Source organism: Physella acuta, unplaced genomic scaffold, assembly GCF_028476545.2.
Source record: "Physella acuta isolate Inbredline_101_S28 unplaced genomic scaffold, ASM2847654v3 ptg000786l, whole genome shotgun sequence".
NCBI lineage: Eukaryota > Metazoa > Mollusca > Gastropoda > Physidae > Physella > Physella acuta.
In genome coordinates this window covers 158430-170552 of record NW_026732304.1, presented here as the reverse complement: position 1 = coordinate 170552, position 12123 = coordinate 158430, and the positions used below count along the sequence as shown (strand labels likewise).

The 12123-nt window shown below is 35.5% G+C and overlaps 1 protein-coding gene across 1 annotated transcript in view; it reads right to left on the bottom strand.

Moving 5' to 3' along the window:
• Positions 1-1741: 1741 nt before the first annotated feature.
• LOC131950903 (neo-calmodulin-like) overlaps positions 1742-12123 on the bottom strand; it is a 33154-nt gene continuing 22772 nt past the window's right edge. Inside the window, exons 4-6 of the mRNA XM_059313109.1 lie at positions 4943-5074; positions 3274-3387; positions 1742-2197 (exon numbers count right to left, since the gene is read on the bottom strand). Of these exons, the coding sequence (XP_059169092.1) occupies positions 2166-2197; positions 3274-3387; positions 4943-5074 (278 nt within the window). The 3' untranslated portion in view covers positions 1742-2165. The remainder of the gene's footprint in view (positions 2198-3273; positions 3388-4942; positions 5075-12123) is intronic.

Genomic DNA, 12123 nt, shown 5'->3' with positions numbered 1-12123 from the left:
TTCCGATAACCGGAAGTGGTACTTTTTCTACTTTGAATTTTTCAAAAGCCTATAATTTGAGTACTATTTCAGATAGATAAATGAAATTTCACATGTAAGTAAAAGATCTAATTCTCTACCTTCTCTCAAATTTTGAGTAATTTCCGTTGATCGGAAGTACTAATTTACGCTATTTCCGATTTCTCAAAAAACGCATGTAAATTTATGAAGTACTAATAATATTGCGCACTATTATGCACATTTTGTTTTGGCGTTCGCTTGGTGCGCAATTCTTTTTTCTATGAGATTCTATTCTATTTTTAAAAGTTTAAGTAATTAAAAATCATGTCTATATTCCAAGTTATATACGAATATTCGAGAAAGTTTTGGGGAGAACACTCCCGGTTTATTTTTAATTTTTTTTTAAACCAACTTATGTATGTGGGTTATTTTTAGTGAGTGACGAAGATAAGGGAGGCCACCCTACACTTTCGTCACTTAATTTCTTTTATAAACGTACATGGTGGTCGGTTCTGAGTTGAAGGTCTACTTATAAAGCAACGGGACTTCCCGGTGGCTTGTTGATTGTATGCAGGGATCACATTTGCCTTTTAGAGCTGAGTTGATAACAATCATCTTATACAATAAACTGCGGATGCATTGCCCGTTCGTTGTTTTTCTTAGTGTATATTTAGAACAATGGTGGGAACTGACTTTGAGAAATAATTGTTCTTAACTATTTAGTCTTGTCTTTTTCTGTATCTCTCTCTCTGTATATATATATATATATATATATATATATATATATATATATATATATATATATATATATATGTGTGTATATATATATAAAATATGTTATTATATATATATATATAATACATATATCGTATATATAATACATACATATATATAACCATAGATGTATATGGTGCATGTATCTATATATAAAATTCTCTTCTTGGAGATGATAGAAAACAAGCTGTAAGCTCGCTCCTTACCACCCCTACATGGTCTGGTGAGCTTTAGTTCACGCTAAATATTTACATAACAATCGTAGAGCCGGGTTTAGTGACGACTATTAGGGGCAGATAATTAGTTTGAAACGATTTTAAACTAGGGGAGGTAACTAAGACGAGTTTACTTTCACGGTGGGGGGTTGGGGAAAGGAGCGGGGTTATCGTCCTTAACGAGCTACTGATTGCGTTTTAAAGCAAATATTTTCAGTGGAAGCGTTGGTACTGTCGAATTCACACATTATGAATTACTGAAAAGTTGAAAATAAAACAACTAAATAGCGGCGTATAATACGCCGCGCGGGTCGGCTCGTATTTTATAAATAGCCTCTTATAAATGCTTTATAGCTCTGTACATATACAACTTTTAAATATAGTTAATTTAAAGTGCGGATACAGTCACATAAGTGCATGGGAAATTCCATGTTATCTCGCCCTCTATATAAGGCTAATCATATGAACATATTAGTAAAATAATATAAATGCATGGGCACTTAACTGTCAACTCATAACGTATATTTATAATTGTTGGTGGCCGTGTTGTCGTGGGCCCTAACTTTCAGATACCTGCGGGGCCCCTTCGTAATGTGCATTTTTTTAAAACGGTATTTTTAGTTTTAATAGAGCAAAATTAGCTATAAAAACATAAGACGAGACACTCTTCTCTTAAATATACAGATAGCCAAAAATTAAAACCAATGTACTCTTGTATTGAATAAAAAATAATGTTTAATATTTTCAGTGCATGTATGGACAAGAAAAAAAATATTCTAATCAAAATTATTATAAATAAAAAAAAAAAAGAAACGCCGTAAAATTGAAGGGAAAGGGAAAATGTCCCAGTTATAATATATATTCAAAAAATATTATAAAAGAAACTTGTATTACAACACATGCATATACATGACCCACTCGAAACTCACTGTCATTCATTACGAGTTAGATTTTGAAAAATCTAACTCCAAAATTTCGTGTGGATAAAGGTAATTAAAAAATAATAATTAAATATTGCCCAGTTTATTGAATAAATAGTGATTTAAGATTGAGTGATTTAAAAAAAAAAAGTTTTTAAAGTGTGTAAGAGTCAAGGAACCACAACTCCGCTAGGGGAGGTAAACGTAGGAAGAAAAGATGAAGGAATGGTGGGTTGTCGTCGTTGCCATGACAACATCACATGTTGGACACGACGTATTTGGCGAATTCTGAAAAAAAAGGTTTTGAATTAAGGTGTCTAGAATTTGCAAATAATCATATAGGGCCTACATATTAAATTACGCGGTCGGGTTTGTAAAGCGCTTGACGTCTAACACGAATGTCTCGAGTTCAGATCTTAGACTCTTGTGTAGCCGTAAGCCTAAACAACATTGGAATTAACTTAGAAGTATTTATGACGTCACTAAGTCCACCCTGCTGACAGGCTTATCTCTAACTTGACCTGTTTTTTTAAAGAAGATATCAGTAAAGTTATCACTTGATATAGTGGTAAGAAGTTGTGTAGTGATCGCCTTTGAATAAAATTATCAGCGAACCCATATAAATAATTATAAAAAAATGAAAGGCTAAAGAACAAGGTAATTTTTTTTAACAATGCTAACCAATAAATATTCCATAAATGGTGTAAACAACACTCCTCCTGTCTTGACCTCCGCCGAACCCCTAAGACTGACTCACTGAACCCATAGGGTTCGATCGAACCCAGTTTAAGAACCACTGCTCTAAATATATCTGGGTTTTTTTTAAGTGTTGCAATTTGTATCATACATATTTTAAAAAGCAATAATATGCATTTTAAGTTAGCCCAGGTAAAATTAGCAACAGAGCGTTACTGCTAAACCCGACAATGGGCGTAGTGCTCACAACTCTATTCTTTTATATGCCGAGTTCACAGAAACAGGTGAACTCTACTTCACTTGCCCCATGTGCCGTCTGGTTCGGTAAAGGAACAAAGTAAAATTTTTACTAAGTAAAATCTAGAATAAATTTGGCTGGAGGTAAGCACTATGATTAGTTAATAAGATAATCTGCAAAGGTAACTACACCATGAAGCTATCAACACGACTAACAAGCTTATTTCGACCAACAATAGAGGAAATACGCAACGTGATTATATCCCCACACCTTGTCAATGACATTAATACTGGGCTTAAATTCTCTCACTGCTGAGAGGATGTAAACACCTAGCGTATTTCTTCTATTGTTGACCGAAATAAGCACGTCCAACACACTAGCAACCATACGTCTAACAATCAACAACAAAAGTAGAAACTTCCGGTTGTACCTTCGTAACTGATGACACCGTCGCCATCTTTGTCCACGCCCCTCATGAAGTCCGCCACCTCAGCGTCGGTCAAGTTCTGTCCCATCTTAGCCACGGCTAGCCGGAATTCTCTGGCTGGAAACGGACAAAAATGTGTATTAACATTTCATAGATGGATTCAACAAAAATGTGTAGTAACATTTCATGGAAGCAACAAAAATGTGTATTGAAATTTAATGGCTGAAAAAAATGTGTACATTTCATGGCAGAAGCGATAAAAATGTGTATAATTGATGGTTGGATGCGACAAAAATGTGTATTGACACTGATGACTTTAAACAACGAAATGGGTGCTCATATTTCATGGCTTTAGACATCAAAATATGTATTAACATTTCATGGCTTTTAACAAAAATGTGTATTTACAATTCATAGCTGGAGACCAAAATGTGTATTAATAGTTTATGGCTGGAAGCGATGCAAATGTGCATTAACAATTCATTCCTTGAAGAGTCAAAAATATGTATTCACAATTTTAGTCTGAAGCAATAAAATCGTGTATTAAAGGTTCTATTGGTTGTAAAGGAGAAAATGTGTATTAACAATTCAAGGGGAAAAACATAACTGTATAATTAACAATTCCCTGGAATGAAGGACATAATTATAAGCATTAACTTTACGTGGCTAAATATATATAGTTTTTAATAAATACCAACAATTCTAAAAGAAAATGAATATTAACAATCCTTTTGCAAAAAGCATTAAGAAAATGTGTATGTGCCAATACTCCGGCAAGGATCGACAGGAAATGTGTATTAACAATTCATGACAGCAACGCCCCATCTTCCTTATGTTCATCAACATTTGATAACAAAAGCGTCACACAATCGCCGGCTCGCCTAAAATGCTTCAGATCTAATGCTACATTTTTCTCAGCTGAGACGAGAGGTAGGGTTTTCAGAGAAAAAAATAAACAGCGAGTACAAAAATTGTTTCGCGTTTTTAGTGTTTAAATAACGGACACTTACGAATTAATTACAACGTTTAAATATTTTTTTGGAACAATAAGTTCTATTAATATGTTAGACAACTTAAAATGCTGTCCGGGTATTTGTCAGTAAGAAAATTATTACTAGTTTTGATATCGAAAAAGGAAGAATTTTTTTAAAGACCTTGCTGTGAGGCGTAGGGTAAGAAATAAAAATATGGGGAGGGGGAGTAGTCCAATAACAGATTTCTGGAGCCGCTCTTGTATGCCTTACTTCTGATACTTCTCCAGTTTCCTTGGACTAGTTTTGTAGAATAGGGTATTATTGGACTAGTTTTCTTGATTATGGTTATCTTGGTCGAGGTATGAGGATTAGGGAATTTTTGTGGAGATTTGTGGATTAGGATATTCTTGGGCTAGTTTTGTGAAATATGGTATTTTCGGATTTTTTTGTAGATTCAAGTATTCTTGGAAAATTAGTATGGCTTTAAGTATTGTTGCACTAGTTGTGCGGATTATGGTATTCTTGCACTAGTTTTTCGGATTATGGTATTATTAGACTAGTTATATTTGAATGTATTTTGCGGATTAACGTAATATTGAACACGTTTTCAACGATAAGTGTGTCCTAGGTCGGATACAATTGAATTGTCATGCAGATTCGCGTTTTACCGCAAAACAGATGTATACAAAATTACCTACCGGAAATAACACCGTCGCCATTTTGATCAAACGACCTGAAGGTTTCCCTGACCTCTTTGTCAATGCCTTGTTTGGCGTTGTATTCGTTGGCAATCAGGGGAAGGAACTCGGGAAATTCGATGTAACCGCTGCCTGTGAGGGGAGATAATCACGATCATCAATCAAATTATGCAAAAAACAACGGTGTTAGAAACGTTAGCAAGATATATACAAAACATTGACGAAATCCAGATTGTTTTAAACAAGTAACTCTTTTACTTGTATGCGAATTTTAAAACTATGTTTTTACGTTTCTTTCAAGCAGAGGCGTAGCGACCCTTCCCGTCGCCCGGAGACAAACTTTTCGAGTTGCACCCCCCTCAAGATTTTGATTTGCACCCTCCTCAAACTTTCGATTTGCACCCCCATCAAGATTTCGATTTGCACCCCCCCCCCCCCTCAAACTTTCGATTTGAACCCCCTCCCCCCTCAAGATTTCGATTTGCACCCTCCCCCCTAAAACTTTCAATTTGCACCCCCTCAACCTTACAATTTATTTTTCCAACCCATTTTGGCGCCCCCTAAGGTCGGCGCCCGGGGACATATGTACCCCCCCCCCCCCCCCCCCCCCCCCCCCCTTTCGCTACGCTACTGCTTTCAAGGTACTTGTTTAACAAATAAAGCTATTAAAATTAATTGTCCTTATAATTATAGATGTTTGTGTATATTATGACGATAAGGGTTGTAGATGTAAAACCAGATGAAATTGGTTGACAGTTTTAGACTAACCATCTGTTATTCAAATCGTCTAATCTAACAAAGCACAAACCGAATCAGCAATGAATATCAGTTCTACAAACAAAACTATTTAACCCGCCGTTTACAACCAGATATTAATTATTAGTTATCCACCTGTTCTATTTCAAATTAACTGTAAAATAGCTAAACGGCAAAGTCTAGTATGAATATTTTAGAGATAAAAATAATGCATGTCAAATGGAACACGTTGGATGAAGGATAAAAGCTAAACTTAGAAAAAAATATTTTTGAAAGAATGATTTGAATATTAAATTAGCGTTCGACTGCCAGTCGAAAGTTAGGTACCCAGTTCTGATTGGTGCATAGCTCATGTTACAGAAAGTAAAAGCGGCTGGGCATATTGCTGACAACACAATACCTTCATATGCCGAGTTCACTGAAATAGGTGAACTCTATTTCATCTGCACACGTGGACTATAAGGTTTAAAATGGTACTTTTATTCATGTTAAATTTAATGAAAGATTTTGTGGCTATATGCGGCTTTGCAACTCCATAATTATGATCCTCAATATTTCTTAAAATGTGGCTTAAGTACAACATCAATATAGTATCAACATGATATCAACTTGGTTTCAGTTGGGTATCAACAAACATGAAGGATACATTAGAATAATATCCTTATATCAACATGAGATCAACGTGACCTAAATATGAAATTAATATTACACCTCAATGACATAAGTTAAAAGTAAAACATCCTCCTTAGATCTAGAAATCTATTCGGCAGATGAATTAGGTTCCATATGTTTATTGACCTCGACAATGAAGTTATGTTGAGCGGAGTGCTATGCCCAGCCGCCTTTACTATCCCCACTGTAAGGCAGGTAAGGCTGGGTTGACTCCGGGGCATCCTGCAGTCACTAGTCTGAACAGAGATCCAAACTCGATACCTCCGGGATAGCACCCGAACGCTTTACCATTCGACTACGCCGTCATGACATAAACAGTATTTTATTATCAAAAGACATCAACAAGCCATTTCTGCACTGAAACTTCTGACTCTCCCCATAAAACTTGCAACCTCCCCGCTTCACTCATCTCGACCTTTCCATCCAACGACCTTGACATCACCCTATGTGTAAATGATGTAAAGTTCCGGAAGATAATGGCCAACAGCTGACAAACGGGCTAAATATTTCAGCGATGCTCGCCAAGGAAATCAAATTTGGCCCCGGCTAGGCCGCTCTCCACTTTAAGGAGATATGAACACACGAATAATAAAAGGGAAACAAACACGAACTTGGCTGTTACCAGAGAAACAATTATTGCGCTGAACCATCCCACACCTTGGGACTGCGAACGTCTGGTAAATTCCTCGTGTCGTCTGCTAGATTATTTTTTTTAAAACTCCCGTGCTTTGTGTTGAAGGATATAAATACATTATTTAGGAAGTAATTATGCGCTTGATTGTAATTGCGATAATTATTATATACAATTCACGAGAGCATTGTGAGAAAGGTAAAATATTAAATATCGTGTTACCAGTGTTTCTTCCAGAATTGTTTCTTCGAGGGAAGGTGGGTGGGAGGGACTTGATATTTCGAGGGAAGGGGGTGGGGGCTGGACTAAATATTCCATGGGAGTGGGGGGCAGACACTTGTAAAAGTATATATTTTCTATATAACTTTCATTGCGTTTGGGGGGGGGGGGGGAGCTGTAGACTTACTTCGGGCGAGCGGAGGACCCCCCTCCCCCACCACGAAGAGATCTCTGGAAGAAACTCTGCGCGTTACCCATTGTGCAGCAGAAATGCTACAACAGTAGCAGCTTAATGTATAAAGACTACACTGCCCCTGATAAGCATTTAGAAACACTGTTCCAATCGAAAGATTAGAAATATGAAAACACATTAATTGCAGTCATAAAGATGAACAGTTGTTTTGAAACAAAAATAGTTTTTAAGCCAGCAGTAGAAAAATAGTTTTAAAAAAACAGCAGTAGAAAAATAGTTTTCATACCAGCAGTACAAAAATAGTTTTCATACCAGCAGTACAAAAATAAGTTTTATAACCAGCAATAGAAAAACAGTTTTCAAACCAGAGGAGGAGAATGAGTGTCCATATCAAAAGTAGAAGAGTAACCTATTAACTCAAAATAGAAATGACACTTTCAAACTAGTAGAACTAGTAGAATAGTAGTTTTAAAATCAGCAGATGATTTAAAAATATAACAAGCAGTAGGGAATTCGGAGAATGTTCTTTAAACCAACAATAAAAAAAGTTTTCAAACCAGAAATGCAAAAAAATATAAATAACCGTCGGCGAGAATGAGAAAGCGATAGGACACTCGGCTCTTGTGTGTGTGTGTGTGTTTGTGTGTGTGTTTGTGTGTGTGTTTTTGTGTGTGTATGTGTGTGTGTGTTTGTGTGTGTGTCCACGCTCATACATTTTTTAATCCTGGCATGTGTTTTATTTATCATCAGCTATCGGAAAAAAAACTAACAATGTTAGCAGTATTAGACGATAACTGTCCGCCTACAAGATAAACCTGGACAAAGGATTTCTGTGTGGGTGGTAAAAAATGTAAAGCTTGCCATTTGGGGTCCTGGTGGTCTAATAAACAGAGAGCTGAGCTCGTCCTTTGTTTCTTAAAGTGCCCATAATGCTTTTTGTTTTTCCTCACATACATGCGTTACCACACCCTCTTGATATGTATTGCTGTAATATTGAAGTTAACTGGTCTCATAAGGCTATTTGACTATTTTTTATGACATCAAAGCTTAAGAATGTATTCCTTAGCCACTGGTTAAACGACAATGCAAAAGAAAGAAAGAAAGAAAAAAAGAAAGAAAAAGAAAACAGCTATTTAAGTAAATAGTATAACTCTTATTTCACCGAGTGTGGTAAAGAAACGTGTTTAAGATCGATAATTTGGTGGCAATCAAAGACACTTCAGTTCGTAATTCGAATCACTAACATTAAAGCAGCTACTTTTTCAAAGTTCAATTAATATACGTAAATCGAGACATTCTTAGCACGGGAAGTTCGTAAAATGGGGCTACATGTGATTAGCTGACCGACTATTGGTTGACTGATAAAACACCCATTGTCGCATATAAAAACATAGTTACATTAAAAGCAGTTTTTTCAAGGCATACTTTCGAAGAAAGTCTACTCCACCCCCTCCCCCCGAACGAAATAGAATTTATATAAAAATTTATACTTTTAACAGTGTCCCCCTTCTCCCCCTCCCCCCCCCCCCTCCGAAAATGTCAAGTGCCCCACACCCGCAGAAAAAGGTCTGAAAGAAACACTGACTAAAAGCCTCGTCAAAAATCTTTAACATACCAGATATCAACACAGACATACAAATAAAATAAACCGGGAGTGATTTCCCCTAAACTTTCTCGACTATTCTTGTATAAAACAACAGGGGATGGTAACTCGGGCTATAGACATGATTTTTAATCCATTTTAAATACTTAAAGTTTTAAAAATAAAATAAAATCTCGTAGACAAAAGAACTGCACACCAAGTGAACGCCAAATAAAAAAAGTGCATAATAGTGCGCAATATTATTAGTACTTTAAAAATCTACGTAAAAAGTAGCGTAAATTAGTACTTCCGGTCAACGGAAATTACTCAAAATTTAACAGAAGGTAGAGAATTAGATCTTATACTTACATGTGAAATTTCATTTATCTATCTGAAATAGTACTCAAGTTATAGGCTTTTGAAAAATTCAAAGTAGAAAAAGTACCACTTCCGGTTATCGGAAATCGCTCAAAAGTTGATACGGATCTACGAGTTTGATAAAATACTTATATATGAAATTTCATCAACCTAGCTGTAACGGTACTCAAGTAATCGTGTTTACACACAGACACACACACTGACAGACACACAGACATACGGACAGAATTACAAAGCCCAGTTTTTCAGACTGGATTACGCATAAAACCTCTTAATTTTGATAAATCTGGATTGATAATTTTTGCCCGATTAAAATAAGTCCTCTATACTTCGGATGTGATGAAGGACTGAGGTTTAATACGGTGAAAATTGTTAAAATTTCAAGTGATTTGTGTGCACGTTTACAATACTTTCTCTATACTTCGTAAATACGAGAAAGTAAAAAGACAAAATTTGCACCCATTTCAACTAGTATAAACCTTTCTGCTAAAGGCCAAGACCTCCAAATGTAAGGTTAGTGTGTTGGAAACCGATTAGACAACGTATCCCCAGGGGTTGCGTGTGTTTAGAGGGGGGGGGGGGGTTGATGGAGCGGTTGGAAGAAAACTTGCTGGTTCAACATTCTATATGCTGACACGGCAAACTCTAACTTGCTGGTTCAACATTCTATATGCTGGCACGGCAAACTCTAACTTGCTGGTTCAACATTCTATATGCTGACACGGCAAACTCTAACTTGCTGGTTCAACATTCTATATGCTGGCACGGCAAACCCAAAGACAAATTAAGTAGTAGAGTCTAGTTCTAAACAGAAGCAAGTTACAGGATAGGAAATGTCAAACCCAATTATGGTCGGTACAAATATATTTTTATACGTTGCACACTGTCTTGTAAGTCAATATATGGTGTAACAGTTCATTAGCACTAAGCACTTCCAGACAAAGAGCTAAACAAAAAATATTTAGCTCAGTTCCATGTTATGTGATATAGACACCAATTAGACTATACGTTTTAATTAGCAATTACATGATCCAGAAGAGATATTGATCTTATAATTTTATTAAATGCCGATGCTTAAGACAAGCAAACTCTGCTTCACCTGCTATATAAACTAATTAACATATATCTATAATATCTGCACTGCCTGACCCCGTTATATAAATATAACCCGTTATATAAATATTCGGGGTTGTGTTGGGGGGGGGGGGGGGTTGCAGCCAAACAAACGCTAGCATATTTGACATACATGACGCATGTGTATATCATATGTTTGTTATGGTTATGCTAATATAGGTCAGTCGACGTCGGGCTAACCAATCCAATCAATTAGTGCCGATGTAATAATTCTGCATGTTTATATCGCGGTTTGCGTCAACACAGCCCGCAACATTGTACGCGTAGCTTTAAGGGTTTAGTGCAAAGCATTCGGTTAGAATTGATTTAACACTATTTATAGAATATTACAGTGCATGCCAACATAGTTTTTCTACTCTAAAAAAAACGCCCGTTAAAACAACACAGCCGATACAATTACAAAGCGCACAGTCGATGAATAATATAGAGAAAGGAAATTATAACATTAATAAATAAACATTCCTATAGAATTAAAATTATTCTATTCATTATTCATATTGCATAATACATTTTATTGATTAGACGCGTAAAACGAAATGCAATTATCCTTGTATTTTTTTTTTGATAATTATGTAAAGCTTTAACAATCGGTACTTTAAAAAAACAAAAGTGTGAAGTTCGACTTTTAAAATGATTATTTGTGTAAATACAAGTACACCAATGTTTTTAAATAGACAATGACGCAAAACTTGTATAGCCTGTTTAAAATGTCTGTCGGTTCCTTACAAAATATAGCTTAAGCTAATCCTAACTCCAATTTATAGGGTTAAGTAATTAAAGATAAACTTTAGGGTTGGCAATCAATGGTGCAGACGAAGTAGAGTTCATCTGTTTCTGTGACCGCGGCATAAATGGATAGTATTGTTAGGACAATGCCCCGACTGTCTTCATTTTCCCTAACGTTAGTCAGGTACTCATCAGAGCTGGGTGGACTCAGAGACAATATACAACTTTAACCTGGAATTCAAAATCAAGACTTTTTGGCTTAACAGTTGTGCGACCTACTATCTGACTGCACTAGTCCATATCATTAACGGGTTAGATATTATCTTAAGGTTGTGGTTAAGACATATTTGTATATTTTTTTTTCCTTTTAGGATTTTATACTTTAAACAGTTTCCGAACTATCATATGTTATACAATATATACAAGAGTACAAATTATTCTAAAGACCAAATAGACGTTCTATAAATTGCCTAGGAAAATAAATTATTCTCACTATTTCATAGTTAGCCTAACAACAACATACATTCTATAAAATATTGTGATTTGTCACATTGCCAATAACACACATTATATGGATGACGGTTTGACAATATTATGGTCATTAGATATAGAAGACAGAATCGATTATTTTGCACTTCAAAAAATGTCATTTTATGGAGATTTATTTTTACGTAAACTTTTGGAACTATTAAAATTTTAATGACAAAACCTAGCCATCCATCAATCGTGTAGGCTCCTTTTAATGTTAACTTTGTTTTTTTCTCGTTAGTTATAATCTGTTTTTAATTGATCGATTTTTTGATCGATTAAAAATCGATATATTATATTACCATGCATTAAAGAATGCAATTACTTAATACATGATTGATTAAAATATCCACCAGTAAACT